At 37.9% G+C, this 27,357-nt stretch overlaps 2 protein-coding genes across 5 annotated transcripts in view; both read left to right on the top strand.

Moving 5' to 3' along the window:
* The window catches only part of PHKA1 (phosphorylase kinase regulatory subunit alpha 1), a 139,147-nt gene that overhangs the window by 68,546 nt on the left and 43,244 nt on the right, over positions 1-27,357 (top strand). For all 4 annotated transcript variants that reach the window (XM_059910137.1, XM_059910136.1, XM_059910135.1 and 1 more), the window contains 2 exons: positions 23,421-23,530; positions 24,585-24,729. In XM_059910137.1, coding sequence (XP_059766120.1) covers positions 23,421-23,530; positions 24,585-24,729 — 255 coding nt within the window. The remainder of the gene's footprint in view (positions 1-23,420; positions 23,531-24,584; positions 24,730-27,357) is intronic.
* Positions 8,697-10,643, top strand: LOC132357710 (histone-binding protein RBBP4-like). Its single transcript, XM_059911396.1, has one exon. The coding sequence runs from the start codon at positions 8,751-8,753 to the stop codon at positions 10,026-10,028; it is 1,278 nt and encodes a 425-aa protein (XP_059767379.1). The 5' UTR covers positions 8,697-8,750; the 3' UTR covers positions 10,029-10,643.

Raw genomic sequence — 27,357 nt, 5'->3', positions numbered from 1 at the left:
AAACTTTTTTTTCATAAAATAAATAGCCTTTTTTTTCTATTTACTTTGCACATTATCTACTTATATTCTTTTCCCATTCTTCTACTGGAAAATTGTCAGTTTCTTATTGGTTTATGCAAGATTTATTATCCATGAGAGATGCTAACACTTTGTCTTCCATATGTTATTGTAATATGTTGCTATTTTATTATTTGCCCTTTAATTTTACATTTGATTTTGATATAGAGAAGCTTTACATTTTTATGAAGTAAAATTTTCTCCTTTTTGATTTCTTTTTTGCTGTTATGCTCAGAAAGATCCATCCCTAGGTCAGCTACATTTTCACTGCATTTTCTCTTAGTTCTTTATGGTTACAATTTTACATGTAACTCTTAGTCTAGAATTTTAAGTTTAGTTTATCTTATGAGGTAAGAATTATAACTTGTTTGCCAAATACTTAGCCCATCTTTCCAGCACTGTTGATTGAATAGTTCATATAAACACTTTTTTGAAATGCCACCTTTATCATTTACTGTACATACATAGAATCACACAAGGATGTGTGTGTATGCTTCTGGTCTTACTTTTTGGTGATGTTGATCAGTTTCTCCTTTCCTAGTACCACAGTTTTTAAGTTATCATAGTTTCAGCCTCACCAATGATTAGAGAAATGTAAGGTAAAACAACAATGAAATATAAGGTTTTGCCTATCAATTTTATAAAAGCTAAGATTGATAATATCCAGTGCTGGTGATTATGTGGGGAAATGAACACTCTCAGCACTCCTGGTAGTAATGTAAATCAGAGGCAGTTTGGCATCACATATAAAAAATTGTAATGCCCATACCTTTGTCCAACAACTTACTTCTAGGAATCTATCCTATATAACACTCACATGAGTGCATAAGAATATATGTACAAAGATGTTCATTACAACATAATTTGCTGTATGGCAAAACAACATTTAGAAGCAACCTAATGTATATGAACAAGAATGGTTGAATTATGATATGTTGTGCCACATTTTAAAAGAATAAGGTAGACATTCAACTTCCAGCTATGTTGAAATAGCTTTTATCAGACTAAGCTTCATAGTAAGAACAACTACCCTGGATGGATTTTAAAAATGAAAGTGAATGAAGGCATCAGAAAGTAATTAAGACAGCCAAGACATGAGAAGCCAAAACCCTGGAGAGAAGAGGACCTTGGAGAAGTAAGCTCACCTCTCTCTGTGCACTCTCCTTTTGAGGCATTTGCTACTGCTTAAGCTGTGCTTGCATGGAGTGAGGGGCCAAGAAACCAAGCATAAAGTGGCAGTGCTAGGAAGACAGAAATTCCATTTCAGGACCTTTTTATGTAGAAGGGGCTATGATAAACACCTGAGGCTTTCAGTTGAATCCCTGAAGGATGGGCTACACCCTAAAAGTAAAGGCAAATCAGAAATAGACCATTTCTCGGAAAGTCTGAAACACAAAGCCTAAAACACAAATAAATGGAAATACATCCATGTTCATAGATTGGAAGAGTTAATATTGTTAAGACATCAATACTATCCAAAATGATTGACAGATTCAATACAATCCCTATCAAAAACCCAATGACATTTTTAGCAAAAATAGAAAAGTTCATCCTGAAATTCATATAGAATCTCAAGGGACCCCAAAACAATCTGGAAAAAGAACAAAAATGGAAAACCTACATTCCCTGATTTCATAACTTACAAAACTACAGTAATCAAAAGAGTGTAGTATTAGCATAAGGAAATCTGTAGAAAAATGGAATAAAATAGAAATCCCAGAAATAAACCCTTATAGATATGGTCAAATGATTTTTGACAAAGATGCCCAGTCCATTCATTGGGTAAAAGAACAGTCTTCTCAAGACATGGTGCTGGGAAAACTGGATATCCAGGTGCAAAAGAATGAAGTTGGACCCTTGCTTTACACCATATACAAAAATTAACTCAAAATGGATCAAAGTCCTAAACCCAAGAGCTAAAATTATAAAACTCTTAGAAGAGAATAGAGGGGAAAGCTTCATAACATTGGATTTGGCAATGATTTCTTGGAAATAACACCAAAAACACAGGCAACAAAAGAAAAATTAGATAAGTTAGACTTCATCAACATTTAAAACATGTGTCAGTGAGACCAGCTTGGTGCTTTGTGACCACCTAGAGGGGTGGGATAGAGAGGGTGGGAGGGAGACGCAAGAGGGAGGGGATATGGGGATATATGTATACGTATAGCTGACTCACTTTGTTATACAGCAGAAACTAACACAACATTGTAAAGCAACTATGCTCCAATAAAGATGTTAAAAAAAAACTTATGTGCATCAAAGGGCACCATCAAAAGAGTGAAAAGACAACCCATAGAATGAGAGAAAATATTTGCAGATCATATATCTGGCAAAGTGTTAATATCCAAAATGTATAAAGAACTCATACAACTCAACAACAAAAACCGAAGCAACCCCCCAAAATCATCTATAGATCCAATGCAGTCATATCAAAATTCCAATAGCATTTTTCACAGAAATAGAAATAACAATTCTAAAATTAATATGGAAACATGAAAGACTCCGTATAACCAAAGCAATCCTGATAAAGAAGAACAAGACTGAAGGCTTTAAACTTCCTGATTTCAAACTATATTACAAAACTATAGTAATCAAAAGGGTATGGTACTGGCATAAAAATAGACACATATACAAATGGAACAGAATCAAGCCCAGAAATAAACCCACACCTATATGGTCAACTAATGTGTGACAAGGGAGCCAAGAATGCTAAATGGGACAAGAATGATCTCTGACAAATCATGCTGGGAAAACTGGATATCCAGATGCAAAAGAATGAAATCAGACCCCTATCTTACACCATTCATAAAAATTAACTCAAAATAGATTAAGCGCGCACACACAGACACACACACACACACACACACACACACACACACATATTGTTTTTTGGCTGCGTTGGGTCTTTATTGCTGTGCGCAGGCTTTCTGTAGTTGTGGCGAGCAGGAGCTACTCTTCATTGCGGTGCACGGGCTTCTCATTGTGGTGGCTTCTCTTGTTGCAGAGCGTGGGCTCTAGGCGTGCAGGCTTCAGTAGTTGCAGCACTCAGGCTCAGTAGTTGTGGCACATGGGCCCTAGAGCATGTGGGCCTCAGTAGTTGTGGCACGTGGGCTCTCTAGTTGTGGTGTAGAAGCTCTAGGGCACACAGGCTTCAGTAGTTACAGTGCGCAGGCTCAGTAGTTGTGGCGCACGGGCTTGGTTGCTCCACAGCATGTGGGATCTTCCTGGACCAGTGATCCAACCCATGTCCCCTGCATTGGCAGGCGGATTCTTAACCACTGTGCCACCAGGGAAATCCCAGATTAAGCACTTAAATGTAAGACGTGACACTGTAAAATTCCTGGAAGAAAATATAAGGGAAAAGTTCCTTGACATCAGTCTTGGCAATGATTTTTTTAATATGACATGAAAAGCACAAGCAAAAAAGCAAAAATCAGTAAGTGGAACTACATCAAACTAAAAAGCTTTTGCCCAGCCAAAGAAAGAATCAAAAAAGTGTAAAGCCAACCTATGGGCTGGGAGAAAATATTTCCAAATCATATATCTGATAAGGGGTTAATATCCAAAAAATATAAAGAACTCATACAACTCAATAGCAAAAAAAACCAATTTGATTTAAAAAATGGACAGAGGACTTGAATAGACATTTTTCCAAAGAAGACATCCAAATGACTAATAAGTACATGAAAAGGTACTCAACATCACTAACCATCAGGGAAATGCAAATCAAAACCACAGCATGATACCACCTCACACCTGTTAGAATGGCTGTTATCAAAAACAAAAAACAAGACAACAAAGGCTGGGAAGGATGTAGAGAAAAGGGAACCTTTGTACACTGTTGGTGGGAATGTAAATTGGTAGAGCTACTATGGAAAACAGTATGGAGGTTCCTCAAAAAATTAAAAATAGAACTACCATATGATCCAGAAATCCCACATCTGGGTATATATCTGAAGGAGATTAGATATCTGCACTCCCATGTTTATTGCAGTGTATTCACAATAGCCAAGACATGGAAGCAACCTAAGTGTACATCAACAGATAAATGGGTAAAGAAAATGTGGTGTGTGTGTGTGTGTGTGTGTGTGTGTGTGTATAACAATAGAATATTATTCACCCACGAGAAAAAGGAAATCCTGCCATATGTGCCAGTGTGCATGGATCTTGAGGGCATTTTGCTAAGTGAAATAAGTCAGACAGAGAAAGACAAATACTTATGATCTCACTTATATATGGAAGCTAAAAACATCAAACTCATAGAAACAGTAGAATGGTTGTTGCCAGGAACTGAGGGGTGGAAGAAATGGGGAAGTGTTGGTCAAAGGTTACTAACTTTCAATTTTAGGATGAATACGTTTCTGGAATGTAATGTACAGCACAATGACTATAGTTAACAATAACACATTGTATACTCAAAAGTTGCTATGAGAGTAGAGCTGTAATATTCTCACCATAACAACAGCAAAATGGCAGCTATTTGAGGTGAATGATGCATTAACTAACCTTATTATGGTAAACATTTCACAGTATATCTGCACATCAAATCATCACATTGTACACCTTAAACTTACACAATGTTATATGTCAATTATATCTCAATAAAGCTGGGGGAAAATTTTTTTAAATAAAAAAAAACACAAACCCAATTTAAAAAGGCAAAGGACTTGAATAGACATTTTTCCAAAGAACATATACAAATGGTCAATAAGCACATGAAAAGAGGCTCAACAACACTAATCATTAGGGAAATGCCAATCAAAATCTCAGTGATATATCACTTCACACTCATATAATAGCATGGCTATTTTAAAATAAATAAATAAAACCAAAAAATAACAAGTGTTGATGAGAATGTGGAGAAATTGGAACCCTTATGCTCTCTTGGTTGGAATATGAAATGGTGCAGCCACTGTGGAAAACACTGTGGCAAGTTCATAAAAATTAAACTTAGAATTGACCATCAATTGCACTTCTATATATACTTTCATATCTACTACCCAAAGGAAGGGAAAGCAGGAACTCAAAACAGATATTTGTTCACTAATGTTCAAAGCAGCATTAGTCCCAGTAGCCAAGAGGTAGAAATAACCCAAGTGTTCATTGACAGATGAATGGATAAACAAACTTTTGTATATATGATAATATATTTTATATATTATATATATATAGGAATATTATTCATCTTTTTATTTAAAGGATGGAAATTCTAACACATGCCACAACATAGATGAACCTTAAAGACATTATATTATACTAAGTGAAGCAAGCCAGATGAAAAAGGATAAATATGTATGATTCCACCTATATGAAGTACTTGGTGTAGTCAAACTTATAGAGACAGAATACAGAATGGTGATTGCTATTACAGAATTAAAGGGTGGTTGCCAGAGGTAGAGGATAATGGGGAGTTATTGTTCAGTGAGTAAAAAGTTTCTGTTTGGGATGATGAAAAAGTCCTGGAGATGAATGGTGGTGATGGTTGCAGAAAAATGTGAATGTACTTAATGCCACTGAACTGTATGTTTAAAATGGTAAACTTTATGTTATATATATTTTACTACAATAAAAGTCAATTAAATTTTAATATATTTTTTAAAACACAGATAATTCACATTTTGGGAGTTATCAGATAGGACTCATAAACTATGTTAATATATTCCAAAAATAGGTTTAGAAGATGAATTTCACTAGAAAACTATCAATAGAATGTATAAAAAAGGATCAAATAGAATTTCAAAGCTAAAAAATACAATAAGTGAAATTAAGAATGCAATAGATGAGGTTAACACCATATGAGACAGAGCAGAAGAGAAGATTAATGAACTGAAAAGTAAATCAGTAGAAAATACCCCCATTAAAGCACATAGAAAAAAGGATGGAAAATTAAAAGAGCATTAAGAGACAGAGGGAAAAGATCTAGAGCTCAAGAACAAGAAAAAGAATGGAACTGCAACTATTTGAAGAGAGAACAATGAAAATTTTTTCAAAATTTACTAAAGATAATCAAGCTACACTTTCAAAAAGGCTAAAAATCTGTGAGCAAGATAAATACAAACCTAAATTTAATAATCAAACTTCTGTAAACCAAGACAAAGAGAAAATCTTAAAAGAGACAGAGTTAAGAAAAGATACATTGCTTTCAAAGGAACAGTGATAAAGCATATAGCTGACTTTTCAACAAAACCAATGAACTCCACAGAACAACTGAAGGACACTTATAAATTACTAGGAGAAAATAACTGCCAGACTATAATTCTATATAATTCTATATCCAGTGAAAATATCCTTCAGAAATAAAAGTGATATTAAGGCATGTTCAGGTAAGTAAAAACTGAAAATATATTACTAGCAGACTCACACTAAAAGACACTAAAGGGAGTTCATTAGGCAGAAGAAAAATGATCACAGACAGAAGCGTAGAAATGGAAGAAAAGAAAGAGAAATGGAAAGTGTAAATATAAAAGACTGGTGACTGTTTAAATCAACACTAATAGCAATACCTTATGGATAAAATAACAAAAGTAGAAGTGAAATAAATGACAAAAATAGTAATAAATAAATAAATAAAAGGCAGGATGTGAAGTCAAGATGTTATGACATTCTTGCATTATTCAGGAACTGTTAAAAACACTAATTTAACATAGCCTCTAATTAGTCAAGGATGCATGTTTTAATCTCTAGGGCAACTTTTGTCAAGCAGGAGTTCATAACAGAATTAAGCCCTACAGAAAATGGGGTTTTTCCATTCTCCTGAGGGTGGTGCACACTAGTTCCATTTTAAATACAAGGAAGATAAGTTAATATATGCAATGAATATCTAGATAATTAAGACATAATCTCTGGTGGAATCCAGTTGAGAAGAGCTTCTCTGGAGTAACCATTAAAAGAATAATAAAAGAATGTCTTAAAAGCTGATGGAGGGGAAATGCTACAATAAAATTCTTGATTAATCCAAAACAAGGCAAGAAAAGAGGAAAAAAGGAATAAATGGGACAAATGGAAATCAAGTAGTAATATGTAAGTTTTAAATCCATATATTCAGTAATTGTGTTAAATCTAAATGGGCTAAATGCTTCAATTAAAAGACAGAGATTGTCAAGTTGCATAATAGAGCAAAATCCAACAACATACTACATAAAGGAGACTCACCTGAAATATAAGGACACAGGTTGAAAATAAAAGGATGGACAACAATATGCCATGCAAATAGTAAACAAACTGAAGCTGATGTAACTATGCTAATATCAAAGTAACTAAAGGCAAAAATATTAATAGAAATAATGAATAACATTTTATGGTGGTAAGGTGTCAATTTAACAGGCAGCTATTAAAAAACTGAACATGCACATCACCTGGGCCTATTATTTCCACTACTAGGTATATACTCAACAGAAATGCATACATATAGGCTCTAAAAGACATGGACAATGTGCAGAAAAGAGTTAACATGACAGGTCAGAGAATGCTTTCCTTAGAAAGGCCTGCTTGCAAAGTTGGCCCATGGCTGGCATCTGAAGACTTGGATTTCAGGAAGGTTTCCACCATCCCCTAACTAATAAGGACAGTTTGCTCTGTCTAAATTGAGCAAACAGCATGGCTTGTGCTGAATATCTGATTTCCTTCTGAGAGTCTAGAGTTTTGGTGCAGGCCAGGCAGAGGGTGCTCACATGACTAGCACTTAATAAAAATATTGGGTACTAAGTCTCTACTGCTGGTAGGCAACACTTCACACGTGTTGTCACAGTTTGATGCTGGAAGAATGAAACATGTGCTGTGTGACTCTACTGGGACAGGATCTTGGAAGCTTGTTCCTGGTTTCCTTTAGACTTTGCCCCATGCATGTTTTTTTTCCTTTACTGATTTTGCTTTACATCCTTTTGCTATAATATTAGCGACAAGTATGACTGTTTGCTGAGTCCCATGAGTTCTCCCATGATTCACCTCATCACCAAACCTGGGATGGTCTTCAGGACTCCCAACACACTGGTGATAGTGTTGGGATTGTCTAGAGTGACCTTAACTCACTTAAATATGGCAAAAGCATTGTTTGAGAAAAGGATGGTAGAGGATGACAAACCTGTGGTACCTGGGTGTCTATGGAGTTATCCATGGTATGAAAAAGCAACTGAGCTGCTGTCTGTTGTAAGAGGTAAAAATTACCTATGGAATTTGAAAATGTTAGATACAACTCCAAGAGAGTTGGCTCGAAGGATCCTCTGGCTACTTTTGGCCACAATGGCTAAAGTGAGGGGGGAAAGGTGCAGCCTGGGTGATGCCTTTGGTTTTTCTTTTCTCCTCCAGGCTGGAGGAGAAAGGGTCCAAACATTCCCAAAGGTGAACTTTGAATGGGCCAAAATGTTGAAAAGTTTGTGTTCCTTTTGTTCAAGTGGGAGGGGAAAAAAAGGTTAAATCACTTCCCAGTGCTAGAGCAAAGTTTTATTTTAAAAAAATCAGAGGGAGAAAAACACTCTAGCCACTGCTGCCATAGCCCTCTAGCCCCACTCCCACATTACAGCTGGGATCTCCCTGCAACTATAACATTAAGCTTGTAAATGCTGGATTTCCCACTCAAAGTTTGAGTAAACTTTCAATTAGGGGAAAAGGAGGAACTTTTAAAAATGGCTTTGCGCAGCCTCCCCGCCCCTCTCGCAAAGCTCAACCCGATCCCCTCGGCTTGCCTGCCCGCCATGGCCAACAAGGAAGCAGCCTTTGATGACGCAGTAGAAGAACGTGTGATCAATGAAGAATACAAAATATGGAAAAAGAACACTCCTTTTCTTTACGATTTGGTGATGACCCATGCTCTGGAGTGGCCCAGCCTAACTGCACAGTGGCTTCCAGATGTAACCAGACCAGAAGGGAAAGATTTCAGTATTCATCGACTTGTCCTGGGGACACACACGTCAGATGAACAAAACCACCTTGTGATAGCCAGTGTGCAGCTCCCTAATGATGATGCTCAGTTTGATGCTTCACACTACAACAGTGAAAAAGGAGAATTTGGAGGTTTTGGCTCGGTTAGTGGAAAAATTGAAATAGAAATCAAGATCAACCATGAAGGAGAAGTAAACAGGGCACGCTATATGCCCCAGAACCCTTGCATCATTGCCACAAAGACTCCATCCAGTGATGTTCTTGTTTTTGACTATACGAAACATCCTTCTAAACCAGACCCTTCTGGAGAGTGCAACACAGACTTGTGTCTCCGTGGACATCAGAAGGAAGGCTACGGGCTTTCTTGGAACCCAAATCTCAGTGGGCACTTACTTAGTGCTTCAGATGACCATACTATCTGCCTATGGGACATCAGTGCTGTTCCAAAGGAAGGAAAAGTTGTGGATGCGAAGACCATCTTTACAGGGCATACAGCAGTAGTAGAAGACGTCTCCTGGCATCTGCTCCATGAGTCTCTGTTTGGGTCAGTTGCTGATGATCAGAAACTTATGATCTGGGATACTCGTGCAAACAATACTTCCAAACCAAGCCACTCAGTTGATGCTCACACTGCTGAAGTGAACTGCCTTTCTTTCAATCCTTATAGTGAGTTCATTCTTGCCACAGGATCAGCTGACAAGACTGTTGCCTTGTGGGATCTGAGAAATCTGAAACTTAAGTTGCATTCCTTTGAATCACATAAGGATGAAATATTCCAGGTTCAGTGGTCGCCTCACAATGAGACTATTTTGGCTTCCAGTGGTACTGATCGCAGACTGAATGTCTGGGATTTAAGTAAAATCGGAGAGGAACAATCCCCGGAAGATGCAGAAGATGGGCCACCAGAGTTGTTGTTTATTCATGGTGGTCACACTGCCAAGATATCTGATTTCTCCTGGAATCCCAATGAACCTTGGGTGATTTGTTCTGTATCAGAAGACAATATCATGCAAGTTTGGCAAATGGCAGAGAACATTTATAATGACGAAGACCCTGAAGGAAGCGTGGATCCAGAAGGACAAGGATCCTAGAGAATGTCTGCACTTTTGTGATTTTAGACTCCCCTTTTCTTCCTCTCAACCCTGAGATTGATTTAACACTGGTTTTGAGACACAGACTTTGGTTATCCCTCTATAATAAGTTCTATCAACAATGTTATTAGTCCAAACAGAAGGTGTTTTCTAAATATTAACTGGGGGCTTCTTGATTCAGCAAAGCCACAGACTTATATTTAAATTTTCTTCAGGAATTTTCTAGTAACAGAGGTCTAAAGTAGCCACAAAAAGGGGAATATTGTGTGTGGTTATTTTTCTTCTTACGCTATATCCCCAAGTTTTTCTGACTCATTTAAGTAAATGCTAGAGTGAGTAAGAAATAGAGCCAAGTGAGGTAGGTGTCTGAGCCATGAAGTATAAATACTACAAGATGTCGTCTTTATTCAGGAAATAGGGGAGATTCAAGTCATATAAATTCCTGCTCTAAAATCTTCACACCGAACTTTCCAGGATACACATTTTCTTACATAGACCAATCTCCTCTCAGTTTCTTCAGTTAAGTCAAAACAATGTGTTCCTCTTTCCCCATATATTTTTGCTTGTTAGTGTATTTCTTGAGCTGTTTTCATATTATTTCTTTCCTTTCTGTGAAATGGTTTAAAAAAAAAAAAAACTTGGGACCACCAAGTTGTAAAGATGTATGTTTTTACCTGACAGTTATACCACAGGTAGACTGTCCAGTTAAATTGAGAAGAGTGAATCAATAGCTTGTATTTGTTTTTAAAATTAAATTAATCCTGGATAAGAGTTGCTTTTTTTTTTTTTAAGGAGTTAGTCCTTGACCACTAGTTTGATACCATCTCTATTTTGGGTGACCTGTTTCACCAGCAGGCCTGTTACTCTCCATGACTAACTGTGTAAGTGCTTATAATGGAATAAATTGCTTTTCTACATTAAAAAAAATGGCTTTGTATTTTGTGGCTATTGCATCTGGACGTATGATAAACATTGATGTAAAATGTTATATTCTTGTAGTCTCATAAAGCTAGAGGGATCATCTTGATCAGGAAAAGTTGCAAAAAAGAAAAAAGAGCATCACTGGGATACAATTACCTTGCTTTTTGCTGCCAGTGGGCAGATTGGAATCCAAACTCTTTGAGAATTGGAAATAAAACTAGTCTCCATAGCTAATGATTTTTGTTACCATTTTTTAACTCTTGGAGCTTCTGGAAAAAGGAAGACAACATGAAAAGAGAGGCAGTCTTCAGATGAAAATACACTTTTTGAGTTTAGAAAGCAGTTTTTAGTTGCTAATGAGCTTTCGTGAAACCAAACGTCTGACTCTTAAGAAGCTGATGATTTTTTCATCCTGATGTGTGTATTTTTGACTGGGTTAATTTGGACTGTAAGGCACAATAAGAAGAGCTTAGCAAAGTCTTACTTGTTATTTGAACTTGGACCTAGACCACGGTTGACCAGCCCTGCACCATCTCAGCTTTGATGCTCCCTAAGGAAAGCCACTAGCTTTTTTGGCATCCTAAATTCACAGATTCTGATTGCCTGGACCTGACTCTCAGCTGAAACCTGGTAAGGTCTGCTATAGACTGTTCCCACATCAGCACCAGATGTGCTGAACTGAAAGGAGGCACAGACTAAATGAACTCTAAATGAACTACGTGAACTTTAAATGAACTCAGACTTGGATTATTGCAGATTTGGATCACCCCTCTTGTGATCCTAAACTGTGAAACCGCCCCTGGTGCTGGCTGGACCATTTGGGTCAGTTGAGTTGCAGATGCCCACAGGAAAAGTCTTGTTCTCTGATGGGACCATCTGAAATTGATCCTCTCATTGGCTGTATATTTCTGATACAAAAGCTGATTGCATTCCTAACATGTGATTTCTGCAAAAGCTGAAAATTGGAGGAGGGCCTAGCATGAGGAATGTGACCCCCTCCCCCACTCCTGACAGATCAAACTCTTGATCCTTTCTGAGGCTGTGTCACTGCTGTTGATGATTGTGTTTGACTTTCTAGATTAGTTGCAGCTTAAAATAGACTGATAGCCTGACTCTACTTACTTGCCCTTCCTCCTGATACATAAACCTTAGTAAGGCAGTGTGCTTATTAAACGTAACTGTCCCCATAAAGAGAGTGATCTTTTCTAGGCTGCTCACTGGATAAATGATCAGGATGAAAGGAGTGGGAAGTATGAAAACCCATTTTTTAAATATTTGAAAATTCAGGATTTCATCTTGACCAATTCCTGGACATGATATGTCTTTCTGATTAAGTTGTATAAAAATGTTTGCCTCTGAAAATGCTTTTAAACTTCTTACATACAAGTCTTCTAGACAAAAGGTGTGGATGAGAGGAGAGGATGGTCGTACAACTATAACAGCTAAATGGGTCACACAGATTTTGTAACACTGGAGAAAAAACAAAACACCTGGGGAGGCATGAGTGAAGGGTGAGGACATTAATGATCTTTGATTTTTAGGACTGCTTCTGGAAGCTTTCCCCTCCTCCCTAATAAAAGCACGTGTTGTCTTCCCTGCTGCTGAGAGTACTTTGAATTCAAACTGACTGCTGAGCCTAAGGTCAGATCTGACAGAGCTGACTCTGAGACAGCAGGTGGTGACCCCAGCTCCTCCACCTTCCACTCAGCACCTCCACATGTCGTCTACACTTGGAAGGCATATGAACTGGTGCTATGAACAAACAAAATTGTTTGGATCCAGCTGCCTTCAGGAAACACTCTCTTTGAAACCAAGTTCTGAACTGAATTTTTTGGACTGGATTGGAAACCCTAGGGTGGGAGGCCTCACGGTGGGAGGTCAGCCACATTAGGGATTCTGTTAGCCTAAACTGCCTAATTAATGTATGTCCTCCTTGGGATGCCCTAACAATTGTAAACTTTTTTTTGACCAACGTACTGCATGTGCCCTCTGGAACTGTACTTGTCAGTGAGCCTTGACTATCATGGCACTGCCTCAGCCCTGGAAGGCATTCAGGTCAGCTTCAGTTTACTGAACAGGCTTGTGCTGTGCCTGGATTGATGCCTCAAGCCAGGTTAAAAAATAAAGGGTTAATTATGGAAGCTTAAGGAGGAAGCCACCTGGTTTTGGAAGATACATGTTTATGATAATGGATTTCTTTTATCTGGCTCAATCTAAGACCCCTGAGGACAATACTGCAGGTTGATCTCACTCTACTGTGTAGGGTCCTACTGACAAAGTCACCTTGGCCAGGAGCCAAGGGGGTGGGCTGTACGAAGAGTTCACATGGCAGGCCTGAGAATGTATCCTTAGAAAGGCCTGCTTGCAAGATTGGCCCTTGGCTGGCATCTGGGGACTTGGATTTTGAGAGGGTTTCACCATCCTCTGAATGATAAGGGTGGTTTACTGTGTCTAAACTGTGCAAACAGTATGGCTTATGCTGAACACCTGCTTTTCTTCTGAGAGTCTGGGGTTTTGGTGCATGCTAGGCAGAGGGTGCCTATGTGACCAGCCCCTATTAAAAACAAACACTGGGCACTGAGTCTCTAATGAGCTTCCTTGGTAGACATTTCATACATATTGTCACAATTTGATGCTGGAGGAATTAAGCATGTGCTGTGCGACTCCACTGGGAAGAGGAGTCTTGGAAGCATGTGCCTGGTTTCCTTTGGACTTTGCACCATGCACCATTTTTCTTTGCTGATTTTGCTTTGTATCCTTTTGCTGTAATAAACCTTAGCCATTAGTATAGCTCTATGTTGAGTCCTGTGAATCCTAGCGAATCACCAAACCTGGAGGTGATCTTTGGGACCTCCCAAACAACAAGAATGTTAATAGGAGCTTTATTTATAATAACAAAAAATTGGAGGAAAAATTCAAATGTCTGTCAACAAGTGGATGGATAAATAATTATACATTCATACACTGGAATATTATACAGCAATGAAAATGAATGAACTAATTCTATGTACAATAATATGGATGAATCTCATAGATATAATGTTGAGTGAAAGAAACCAGATACAAAAAAGTAGATACTGTATGATTCTATTAATATAAAGCTCAAAAATGGACAAATCATACTTATGATGGTGGAAGTTTGAATGGTGGTTAACTTTGGGGCCTATGGGACGTTAATACCTGGGAAGGGGCACAAAGGAGACTTCTGCAGTGCTGATAATGTTCCATATTTTGATTTAGGTTGTGTGTTTGCTATGTAAAAATTCATCAAATGTTACATTTAAGATTCATGTACTTTATGTATATTATACTATAAGCAATTTTTTAAAAAACCTAGCATCCATTGATGGATGAAAAGATAAACAAAATGTGGTATATACATACAATGGAGTAGTATTCAGCCTAAAAAAAGAATAAAATTCTGACACATACTATAAAATGTATGAACCTTGAGACATTATGCTAAGTGGAGTAAGCCAGTCACAAAAGGATAAATATTGTATGACTCTACATATATTAGGTACCTAGAGTAAGCAAATTCATTGAGACAGAAAGAATGGTGATTGCCAGGGATTGGGAGGAGGGGAGCATGCGGAGTTATTGTTTAATGGGTACAGTTTCAGTTTGGGAAGATGAAAATTTTCTGAAGATGGGTGGGAGTAATAGTTGTACAACATTACAAATGTGCTTAATGCCACTGAACAATTTAAAATGGTTAAAATGATAAATTTTATGTATATTTTACCATAATAAAAAAGAAACAAAATGGAGGGAACAGTGGATAAACCTGCTTATGATATCAGTCTCAGGTAAAGCGTGTGTTTTATAGAGTGGACACTGGAATATGGCCAAAGGCACTGACAGCTCTCTGGTTCTGTCCCTAAGATGGAAGCAACACTAAAAATGTGGCATATATGATAAGTATCATACTTAGGATAAAGAAAGGGCAAAAATGAAATCCCCAAGAAAAGTGTGTTCCAGCCCCCCCAAAACAGTAGTACTAATTCTGTCAGTACTGACATGAAAGGATATTTAATATACATTTTTGGGAAAAAGAGTTTGGGAACAATGTGTATAGTGTTATCCTATGTTATAAGAGGAAAAAATGTGTCTGAATAAATGAAATATTTCCTCATTGTAAGAGGCATTGTAAGATGTAATAATTGCCTTTTGAAAGACAGAAAGAAATTCAACTACATTTACCACAGACATCAACTGACAGGTATATTCTAATTTCAGAATGCTAAACTATAAAAAGAAGACATCTTATACTCAGGGAAATAAGGTGGATGTGTGTGAATGTGCACACATGTGTGTATACACATACATACGTATATACACACATAGACGATATTGAGACACATGATGTATATATTCTATTTAAATTTTCATCAGAATTGTGCCTTACATTTGTAGCTGTCTGATAGTTCAAGTCTCCCCCCTTTTCACAGTTTTCAAAGTAGCTCCTCTGCAAAGCAAATTTTACTGTAAGCTTCCACAAAATTTCCTATCAGACATAAGAATATTAAAATAACTTGACTGATTTGGATAAAATGTGTTTTCCCATTGAATAAAATGTGTTAGTACTATGCTGTTGAAGGAGATCAAGATGCACTCTTTTTTCACTTTTCCAGTTTAGTATGCCATCTTTAAACTGATGAATTTTTTTTAACATCTTTATTAGAGTATAATTGCTTTACAATGGTGTGTTCGTTTCTGCTTTATAACAAAGTGAATCAGTTATACATATACATATGTTTCCATATCTCTTCTCTCTGGCATCTCCCTCCCTCCAACCCTCCCTATCCCACCCCTCTAGGTGGTCACAAAGCACCGAGCTGATCTCCCTGTGCTATGTGGCTGCTTCCAACTAGCTATCTATTTTACGTTTGGTAGTGTATATATGTCCATGACACTCTCTCACCCTGTCACATCTCACCCCTCCCCCTCCCCATATCCTCAAGTCCATTCTCTAGTAGGTCTGTGTCTTTATTCCCGTCTTGCCACTAGGTTCTTCATGGCCTTTTTTTTTTTCATTAGATTCCATATATATGTGTTAGCATACTGTATTTGTTTTTCTCTTTCTGACTTACTTCACTCTGTATGACAGACTCTAGGTCCATCCACCTCACTACAAATAACTCAATTTCGTTTCTTCTTATGGCTGAGTAATATTCCATTGTATATATGTGCCACATCTTCTTTATCCATTCATCTGTTGATGGACACTTAGGTTGCTTCCATGTCCTGGCTATTGTAAATAGAGCTGCAATGAATATTTTGATACATGACTCTTTTTGAAATATGGTTTTCTCAGGGTATATGCCCAGTAGTGGGATTGCTCGGTCGTATGGTAGTTCTATTTTTAGTCTTTTAAGGAACCTCCATACTGTTCTCCATAGTGGCGGTATCAATGTACATTCCCACCAACAGTGCAAGAGTGTTCCCTTTTCTCCACAACCTCTCCAGCATTTATTGTTTGTAGATTTTTTGATGATGGCCATTCTGACCGGTGTGAGATGATATCTCATTGTAGTTTGATTTCCATTTCTCTAATGATTAATGCTGATCAGCATCCTTTCATATGTTTGTTGGCAATCTGTATATCTTCTTTGGAGAAATGTCTATTTAGGTCTTCTGCCCATTTTTGGATTGGGTTGTTTGTTTTTTTGATATTGAGCTGCATGAGCTGCTTGTAAATTTTGGAGATTAATCCTTTGTCAGTTCTTCATTTGCAAGTATTTTCTCCCATTCTGAGGGTTGTCTTTTCGTCTTGTTTATAGTTTCCTTTGCTGTGCAAAGGCTTTTAAGCTTCATTAGGTCCCATTTGTTTATTTTTGTTTTTATTTCCATTTCTCTAGAAGCTGGGTCAAAAAGGATCTTGCTGTGATTTCTGTCATAGAGTGTTCTGCCTATGTTTTCCTCTAAGAGTTTGATAGTGTCTGGCCTTACATTTAGGTCTTTAATCCATTTTGAGTTTATTTTTGTGTATGGTGATAGTGTCTGGCCTTACATTTAGGTCTTTAATCCATTTTGAGTTTATTTTTGTGTATGGTGTTAGGGAGTGTTCTAATTTCATTCTTTTACATGTAGCTGTCAAGGTTTCCCAGCACAACTTATTGAAGAGACTGTCTTTCCTCCATTGTGTATTCTGGCCCCCTATATCAAAAAATAAGGTGATCATATATGCGTGGGTTTATCTCTGGGCTTTCTATCCTGTTCCATTGATCTATATTTCTGTTTTTGTGCCAGTACCATACTGTCTTGATTACTGTAGCTTTGGAGTATAGTCTGAAATCAGGGAGCCTGATTCCTCCAGCTCCATTTTTCATTCTCAAGATTGCTTTTGTTATTCGGGGTCTTTTGTGTCTCCATACAAATTGTGAAAATTTTTGTTCTAGTTCTGTGAAAAATGCCAGTGGTAGTTTGATAGGGATTGCATTGAATCTGTAGATTGCTTTGGGTAGTAGAGTCATTTTCACAATGTTGATTCTTCTAATCCAAGAACACGGTATATCTCTCCATCTATTTGTATCATCTTTAATTTCTTTCATCAGTGTCTTATAGTTTTCTGCATACAGGTCTTTTGTCTCCTTAGGTAGGTTTATTCCTAGGTATTTTATTCTCTTAGTTGCAATGGTAAATGAGACTGTTTCCTTAATTTCACTTTCAGATTTGTCATCAGTAGTGTATAGGAATGCAAGAGATTTCTGTGCATTAATTTTGTATCCTGCTACTTTACCAAATTCATTGATTAGCTCTAGCAGTTTTTTGGTAGCATCTTTAGGATTCTCTATGTATAGTATCATGTCATCTGCAAACAGTGACAGTTTTACTTCTTCTTTTCCAATTTGGATTCCTTTTATTTCTTTTTCTTCTCTGATTGCTGTGGCTAAAACTTCCAAAACTATGTTGAATAATAGTGGTGAGAGTGTGCATCCTTGTCTTGTTCCTGATCTTAGTGGAAATGGTTTTAGTTTTTCACCACTGAGGACGATCTTGGCTGTGGGTTTGTCACATATGGCCTTTATTATGTTGAGGGAAGTTCCCTCTATGCCTGCTTTCTGGAGGGTTTTTATCATAAATGGGTGTTGAATTTTGTCGAAAGCTTTTTCTGCATCTATTGAGATGATCATATGGTTTTTCTCCTTCAGTTTGTTAATATGGTGTATCACATTGATTGATTTGTGTATGTTGAAGAATCCTTGCATTCCTGGGATAAACCCCACTTGATCATGCTGTATGATCCTTTTGATGTGCTGTTGGATTCTGTTTGCTAGTATTTTGTTGAGGATTTTTGCATCTATGTTCATCAGCAATATTGGCCTGTAGTTTTCTTTCTTTGTGACATCTTTGTCTGGTTTTGGTATCAGGGTAATGGTGGCCTCATAGAATGAGTTTGGGAGTGTTCCTCCCTCTGCTATATTTTGGAAGAGTTTGAGAAGGAGAGGTGTTAGCTCTTCTCTAAATGTTTCATAGAATTCGCCTGTGAATCCATCTGGTCCTGGGCTTTTGTTTGTTGGAAGATTTTTTTTTAATTTATTTATTTATTTTTGGCTGTGTTGGGTCTTCGTTTCTGTGCGAAGGCCCTCTCTAGTTGCGGCAAGTGGGGGCCACTCTTCATCACGGTGCACAGGCCTCTCACCATCGCGGCCTCTCTTGTTGCGGAGCACAAGCTCCAGACGCGCAGGCTCAGTAATTGTGGCTCATGGGCCTAGTTGCTCCGCGGCATGAGGGATCTTCCCAGACCAGGGCTCGAACCCATGTCCCCTGCATTGGCAGGCAGACTCTCAACCACTGCGCCACCAGGGAAGCCCCTGTTGGAAGATTTTTAATCACAGTTTCAATTTCACTCTTGTGATTGGACTGTTCATATTTTCTATTTCTTCCTGGTTCAGTCTCGGAAGCGTGTGTATTTCTAGGAATTTGTCCATTTTTTCCAGGTTGTCCATTTTATTGGCATAAAGTTGCTTGTAGTAATCTCTCATTATCCCTTGTATTTCTGCAGTGTCAGTTGTTACTTCTCCTTTTGCATTTCTAATTCTATTGATTTGAGTCTTTTCCCTTTTTTTCTTGATGAGTCTGGCTAATGGTTTATCAATTTTGTTTATCTTCTCAAAGAACCAGCTTTTAGTTTTATTGATCTTTGCTATCGTTTCCTTCATTTCTTTTTCATTTATTTCTGATCTGATCTTTATGATTTCTTTCCTTCTGCTAACTTTGGGTTATTTTTGTTCTTCTTTCTCTAATTGCTTTAGGTGTAAGATTAGGTTGTTTTTTTGAGATGTTTCTTGTTTTTTAAGGTAGGATTGTATTGCTATAAACTTCCCTCTTAGAACTGCTTTTGCTGCATCCCAAAGGTTTTCGTTTGTGTTTTCATTGTCATTTGTTTCTAGGTATTTTTGATTTCCTCTTTGATTTCGTCAGTGATCTCTTGGTTATTAAGTAGTGTATTGTTAAGCCTCCATTTGTTTGTATTTCTTACAGATGTTTTCCTGTAATTGATATCTAGTCTCATAGCGTTGTGGTCGGAAAAGATACTTGATACAATTTCAGTTTTCTTAAACTTACCAAGGCTTGATTTGTGACCCAAGATATGATCTCTCCTGGAGAATGTTCCATGAGCACTTGAGAAGAATGTGTATTCTGTTTTTTTTTGGATGGAATGTTCTGTAAATTTCAATTAAGTCCATCTTGTTTAATGTATCATTTGAAACTTGTGTTTCCTTATTTATTTTCATTTTGGATGATCTGTCCATTGGTGAAAGTGGGGTGTTCAAGTCCCCTACTATGATTGTGTTACTGTCGATTTCCCCTTTTATGGCTGTTAGTATTTGCCTTATGTATTGTGGTGCTCCTATGTTGGGTGCATAAATATTTACAATTGTTATATCTTCTTCTTGGATTGATCCCTTGACCATTATGTAGTGTCCTTCTTTGTCTCTTGTAATAGTCTTTGTTTTAAAGTCTATTTTGTCTGATATGAGAATTGCTACTCCAGCTTTATTTTGATTTCCATTTGCATGGAATATGTTTTTCCATCCCCTCACTTTCAGTCTGTATGTGTCCCTACGTCTGAATTGGGTCTCTTGTACACAGCATTTATACAGGTCTTGTTTTTATATCCATTCACCCAGTCTATGTCTTTTGGTTGGAGCATTTAATCTATTTACATTTAAGGTAATTATCAATATGTATGTTCCTATTATCATTTTCCTAATTATTTTGGGTTTATGGTTGTAGGTCTTTTCCTTCTCTTGTGTTTCCTGCCTAGAGAAGTTCCTTTAGCATTTGTTGTAAATCTGGTTTGTTGGTGCTGAATTCTCTTAGCTTTGCTTGTCTGTAAAGCTTTTAATTTCTCCGTCAAATCTGAATGAGATCCTTGCTGGGTAGAGTAATCTTGGTCGTAGATTTTTCTCTTTCATCACTTTAAATATGTCCTGCCACTCCCTTCTGGCTTGCAGAGTTTCTGCTGAAAGATCAGCTGTTAACCTTATGGGGATTCCCTTATGTGTTACTTGTTGTTTTTCCCTTGCTGCTTTTAATATTTTTTCTTTGTATTTAATTTTTGATACTTTGATTAATATGTGTCTTGGAATGTTTCTCCTTGGATTTATCCTCTATGGGACTCTCTGTGCTTCCTGAACTTGATTAACTATTTCGTTTCCCATATTAGAGAAATTTTCAAATATAATCTCTTCAAATATTTTCTCAGACTCTTTCTTTTTCTTCTTCTGGGACCCTATAATTCGAATGTTGGTGCATTTAATGTTGTCCCAGAGTTCTCTGAGACTGTCCTCAATTCTTTTCATTCTTTTTTCTTTATTTTGCTCTGCAGTAGTTATTTCCACTATTTTATCTTCCAGGTCACTTATCCGTTCTTCTGCCTCAGTTATTCTGCTATTAATCCCTTCTAGAGAATTTTTAATTTCATTTATTGTGTTGTTCATCTGTTTGTTTGCTCTTTAGTTCTTCTAGGTCCTAGTTAAACATTTCCTGTATTTATTCTATTTCCAAGATTTTGGATCCTCTTTACTATCATTATTCTGAATTCTTTTTCAGGTAGACTGCCTATTTCCTCTTCATTTGTTAGGTCTGGTGGGTTTTTGCCTTGCTCCTTCATCTGCTGTGTGTTTTTCTGTCTTCTCATTTTGCTTAATTTACTGTGTTTGGGGTCTCCTTTTCTCAGGCTGCAGGTTCGTAGTTCCCGTTTTTGGTGTCTGTCCCCAGTGGCTAAGGTTGTTTCAGTGGGTTGTGTAGGCTTCCTGGTGGAGGGGACTAGTGCCTGTGTTCTGGTGGATGAGGCTGGATCTTGTCTTTCTGGTGGGCAGGTCCACATCTGGTGGTGTGTTTTGGGGTGTCTGTGTCCTTATTATGATTTTAGGCAGCCTGTCTGCTAATGGATGGGGTTGTGTTCCTGTCTTGCTAGTTGTTTGGCATGGGGTGTCCAGCACTGTAGCTTGCTGGTCATTGAGTGAAGCTGGTTCTTGGCGTTGAGATGGAGGTCTCTGGGAGATTTTTGCCGTTTGATATTACATGGAGCTGGGAGGTCTCTTGTGGACCAGTGTCCTGAACTTGGCTCTCCCACCTCAGAGGCAGAGCCCTGACACCTGGCTGGAGCACCAAGAGGCTTTCATCCACATGGCTCAGAATAAAAGGGAGGAAAAATAGAAAGAAAGAAAGAAGATAAAATAAAATAAAGTTATAAAAATAAAAAATAATTAAGAAAAAAAATTTTTAATTAATAATAAAAAAAAGAAACAGACAGGCAGAACCGTAGGACAAATGGTAATAGTTAAGCTGTAAAGACAAAACCACACACAGAAGCATACACTTACACACTCACAAAAAGAGAAAAAGGGAAAAATAAATATATATCTTTGCTCCCAAAGTCCACTTCCTCAGTTTGGGATGATTCATTGTCTATTCAGCTATTCCTCAGATGCAGGGTACATCAAGTTGATTGTGGAGATATAATCCTCTGCTCCTGAGGCTGCTGGGAGAAATTTCCCTTTCTCTTCTTTGTTTGCACAGCTCCCGGGGTTCAGCTTTGGATTTGGACCTGCCTTTGCGTGTATGTCGCCTGAGGGCATCTGTTCTTCGCTCAGACAGGATGGGGTTAAAGGAGCAGCTGACTTGGGGGCTCTGGCTCACTCAGGCAGGGGTGAGGGAGGGGTACGGATGTGGGGCGAGCCAGTGGCGGCACAGGCCGGCGTGACATTGCAATAGCCTGAGGCGCGCCGTGTGTTCTCCTGGGTCATGGGACCCTGGCCGTGGCGGGCTGCACAGGCTTCCGGGAAGGGAGGTGTGGATAGTGACCTGTGCTTGCACACAGGCTTCTTGGTGGCTGCAGCAGCAACCTTAACGTCTCATGCCTGTCTCTGTGGTCCGCGCTGATAGCCGTGGTTCGCGCCCCTCTCTGGAGCTCCTTTAAGCGACGCTCTTAATCCCCTCTCCTCACGCACCAGGAAACAGAGAGGCAAGAGAAAGTCTCTTACCTCTTCAGCAGCTCCAGACCTTTTCCCGGGCTCCCTCCCGGCCAGCCGTGGCACAGTAGCCCCTTCAGGCTGTGTTCACGCCGCCAACCCCAGTCCTCTCCCTGCAATCCGACCGAAGCCCAAGCCTCAGCTCCCAGCCCCGGCGGGTGAGCAGACAAGCCTCTCGGGCTGGTGAGTGCTGCTTGGCACCGATCCTCTGTGCAGGAATCTCTCTGCTTTGCCCTTCACACCCCTGTTGTTGCGCTCTCCTCCGTGGCCCCGAAGCTCCCCCGCTCCGCCACCTGCAGTCTCCGCCCGTGAAGGGGCTTCCTAGTGTGTGGAAACCTTTCTTCCTTCACAGCTCCCTCCCACTGGTGCGGGTCCCGTCTCTATTCTTTTGCTCTGTTTTTTCTTTTTTCTTTTACCCTACCCAGGTACATGGGGAGTTTCTTGCCTTTTGGGAGGTCTGACGTCTTCTGCCACTGTTCTGTAGGAGCTGTTCCACATGTAGATGTATTTCTGATGTATTTGTGGAGACGAAGGGGATCTCCACGTCTTACTCTTCTGCCATCTTGAAGCTCCTCTAAACTGATGAGGTTTTTCTTCAGCTTTGTTGAGGCGTAGTTTACCCTGAAAAGTTTGATTATCAGAATAGCTTTTGCACTTTTCATGGGCTTTAAGGAAATTCTGTGAATTTCCTTATGAATATTGATAATAACATTCTGTCATTCATAGAACTATTAATTTTTATATGCATGTAGATGATTTAGCTTCTTTATAAGAGCATACGTTTCTTTAAGAACAGAGATAACTGCCTAGTCTTTCTCTTGGAAAGCCCCACAGTGCTTAGTATGGCCCTGTATATAACATGGACACTAATTTTGAGACACAGAGCTTAGTTTGTTCAATGAGGAAGTGTAAACTATTACAAAAATGTTTGCTGATAGGATTTGTGCACTAAAAATACCTTGACCATTTCTTAATTGTATATCAGGATGCAACAGCAGAATGAAACTCAGTGGAAGACCCTACAGACACATGGGAGTCCTTGGAACTTCAAAACTCTATGACATTCGGAAAACTATCTTTACCTTCACTCCACAGGTGGGTGGACTGAGCTTTAATGTGCATTGAGATGAATGGAAATAAAAGAGAAACACTATAGAAATAAAGCATTTAGTGGAGTTGGGACAAGTATCAGATTTTCATGGGACCTTGTATATATTAAGTTGCTCAATAAATAAAGTTGGCCAAAAAGTTCGTTCGGGTTTTTCCATAAGATGTTATGGAAAAACCTGAACGAACTTTTTGACCAGCCCAATCTTTGTTGGGTTGGACTGAATTGCTCTTGAAGCACAGAGCTATGCCAAGTGACTGTGGCTACCAAGAGTAGTCCTGGGTGTTGCAGAAACAGTGATTAAAGATTTTATATATGTTGGAGTACTTTTAAAAGTACTCTTTATTAAAGATTTAAAATAATACTGTATCCTTTATAAACAAAATATAGTCTTTTTTATTCAGCTACTGAATTAAGTGTTCTATTTGTTTTGGGGAAGGGCCCTTTTTACATGCCTAGAAACCTCTGATATCCTCTTCTAAACAAAAATGTCAGTAATGTTTTAGCCATGATTATACACTGTTTATTAGCCTGATGTTTATTACCCATATTATAATAGCAAGCCTTATTATATGTGTGTATAGGAGGATAAACTATTTTCTGGAAAGAAAGCTTAAGCTTTCTTTTGTCATCTTACATCTGAAATAGTGCAACTGAGGTATAGATGAAAGAATAATGGACCATAGATTCTATCTCTGATTTTGCCGTTTGCTAGTCATATAACTTTGCTAATCTACTCAGTGTCTCTTGGCCTTATATTTTTGTCTATTAAAAAGGAGAAAAGCCCTCACTGGGTTGTTAGAATTAAATAAAATCATGTACTTGAAAACACTTTGTAAACTATAACACACTAAAAAGGTCCAGAACTACTATATGTACCAGTAAGCCACCAGATACTTTGGGAAGAATTAGGCATTAAATTTGCAGGTATTGTTGCCCCTGTGATATCTTATATACCCTTGTGTATATGTGAGCACTTTGAAATATTATTTATAGTTGTGAGAGTAAATTATTCTGAACTGTTATTTTCCTTTTTCTCAGTTTATAGACCAGCAACAATTCTACCTGGCTCTGGACAACAAGATGATAGTGGAAATGCTTAGAACAGACCTCTCCTATCTCTGTAGCCGCTGGAGAATGACAGGCCAGCCCACCATCACCTTCCCCATCTCACACAGCATGCTTGGTAAGGACGTATGAGGCAAAGAACGAATGTATTTTTGAAATAAGTCATGTGGTTAGCCCCTCAAAATCAGAGTCACCGGAAAGCTACTTTTTGTCATTTGTTCTTTCAGTAGTTTTTTTAAGCTCTTGTTTTGTGCCAGGCACTTTTCAAAGCACTGGGCATACATGGGGTGAATAAGGCAGATGAGGTTTCTACTCTCACGGAGCTTATGTTTTAGAATAAATATGTAACAAATAAACCAATACACAAGACTATTTCAGGTGGTTTGAGAGCTATAATTCAAAAGATGTAATAGAATAACTTGTTTGGGGCTACTTCAGATAATTGGTTTCTAGGCCAATTTACAGAAACTTTATTAATACGATTCATTTTAAAGACAGTAATATTATATTCTGCATCTGTCTTACTCCAGTGGAGCATCAAGATTTTATAGGTAAGTTCCCAGACTTCTCTTTGCAAGGCTTGCCTAACTGAAGCAATAAAATCTAGCAGGGTAAAGTAAAAAGCCTTTCAGTTTATCTTGCCTTTATTAGCTGGGCTTCCTGACATTGCTTACTTGAAACTGAGTGAAAGGCTTTATTGTTCTCTCAGTTCCTGGAGGACTAGAGCCAATACTGAAGCACTGCTTCCTTTCTGTATCTCTGCTGTTGCTTCCAAAGGCCTGTTTATACTACCAAAGTACATAGAATTCCTTTTCATTAGAGAAGAGTCCTTTGTCATAAATCATTCAAAGTCCAGACAGACTGTTAGGGATTTTGGTCACATCTCTAAAGTGCTTCAAAAGCACAGGAGTTGAGGAAGTAGGGTAGTCTTTCTTCTTTTTGTCTTTCTTCTTTATTTAAAACAATTAACAAGTGCCCATTTAATAACTACTGTGTTCCCAGAACTGTCTTTAGAAAGTATAAAGTCTAATTGGAGAAACAAAGCTAACTCACAAAATTAATAGAAAACAATTCAAGACAGTATATAAAGAAGTACTAAACCATTAGATTAGTATTTTACAGTGACAGTGATCAAGTTGTCAAAGAAAATTTCTTGACTAGGTGGGACTTATCCAGGCTTTTTGGGATATGTAGTATTCATATGCGAGGAGAGAAGGAGGAAAGGTACTTTAGGTGAGGGAAAAAATACCATGGGTGAAGCCTGGAGGCAGGGATGCCCTTGACTTGTGAGTGGACAGTGAAGAGGCCAAGCTGAATAGAGTGGGCCTTTCATGTTGGAGTATAATTATCAACAAAATTGGATTAGTAAAATGGGCTCAGATTATGAAGACCTTGAAAATAAGCAGAGAAATTTAAAACAAATTGTCTCAGAAGTCTGAAGCTATTAAAAGTTTTTGAGCAAGGAGTGATATGATGAAAGTGATATTTAGGGAATATTGATTTAGTGACAGTATACACTGTAGTTAGAAGAATCTGATATCAAGGAAACTAATCCAAGTATGAGGTGATGAGAAGATACACTGGATTGGTGATAGTAAAAATTGAGTGGAAAAGAAGGATACAAGAGTCATTTTAAACACCACCTGCAAGTCAGGTGTTGGCTGACTAGATATGAGATATGAATCAAGATAATACCAACATTTAGAGAGACTAGGTAAATAATGCTGCCATTGATAAAAGCAGAGAAACTATAAAGGAAGATGCCAGTTGTAAAGGGACATGTTGAGTTTGTAGTGACAAAGAGGTTTCAAAATTGAAATGCCTAATAGTTGGGATGAGATATACAGCCATAGCTTGGGAAGAATAAAATTAAGATCTAGATTTAAGTCACAAAGTTTTGATACTTGGTACATGGTCACACAACAAAAAACAGAAGTATCAATAGCAATAATAACTGCAATGTTTATTGAGCATTTTCTCTGTGCCAGGCACTGAGCTAAGTACTTTCAGTGCATTATTTTGACATCTCTACAACAACCCTATTCAGGTAGGTACTATTAATAGCCCCCATTTTATAGATGAAGAAGGTGACTCATTGTATAGTCACAAAGCTAGTAAGCAACAGAATCAGGCCTCAAACCAGGTCTGTCAGTCTCCAAAACCTACATTACTAATAGCTGTGTATTTTTGTCAGGGAAAATTTTGTGCTGGTGAAATGAGAATGAACATATTAGTGATCACATTAAAATGTGAATTAGTTAAATTCTCATATTAAATACAGATTCCTAGGATAGGCAAAAGCAAAATCTAGCTAGATGCTACTTACAAAAGCTATCCCTAAAATAAAATTGTATGGAAAAACAGAAAATAAAGGAAGACATAAAGATATATCGTGTAAATGCTAACAAAAAGAAAGCAATGATGGCAATATTAATATCAAAAATAGCAAATAGAATTCAAGGCATAAATCAGTAAATGGGATATAAAGGATATTTTATATTGATAAGAGTTATAGTACATGAAGATGGTGGAACATTTATAAATTTTTATCTACTGAAGAATATCAGTGAAATGCATAAAGCAGATATTTAGGAAAACTTAAGGACAATATGATAAATCCATTGTACAGTCATAGTGGGAAACTATAACATACCTCTATCATAATGTCACAGATCCATTATACAAAATAATTAAAGATATAGAGGATTAACAGACTTGATTTTTGTGTTTATGGGTGTATGTGAAA

This window comes from Balaenoptera ricei, chromosome X (genome assembly GCF_028023285.1).
Source record: "Balaenoptera ricei isolate mBalRic1 chromosome X, mBalRic1.hap2, whole genome shotgun sequence".
Classification (NCBI taxonomy): domain Eukaryota; kingdom Metazoa; phylum Chordata; class Mammalia; order Artiodactyla; family Balaenopteridae; genus Balaenoptera; species Balaenoptera ricei.
This window is presented reverse-complemented; position numbering and strand designations above follow the sequence as displayed.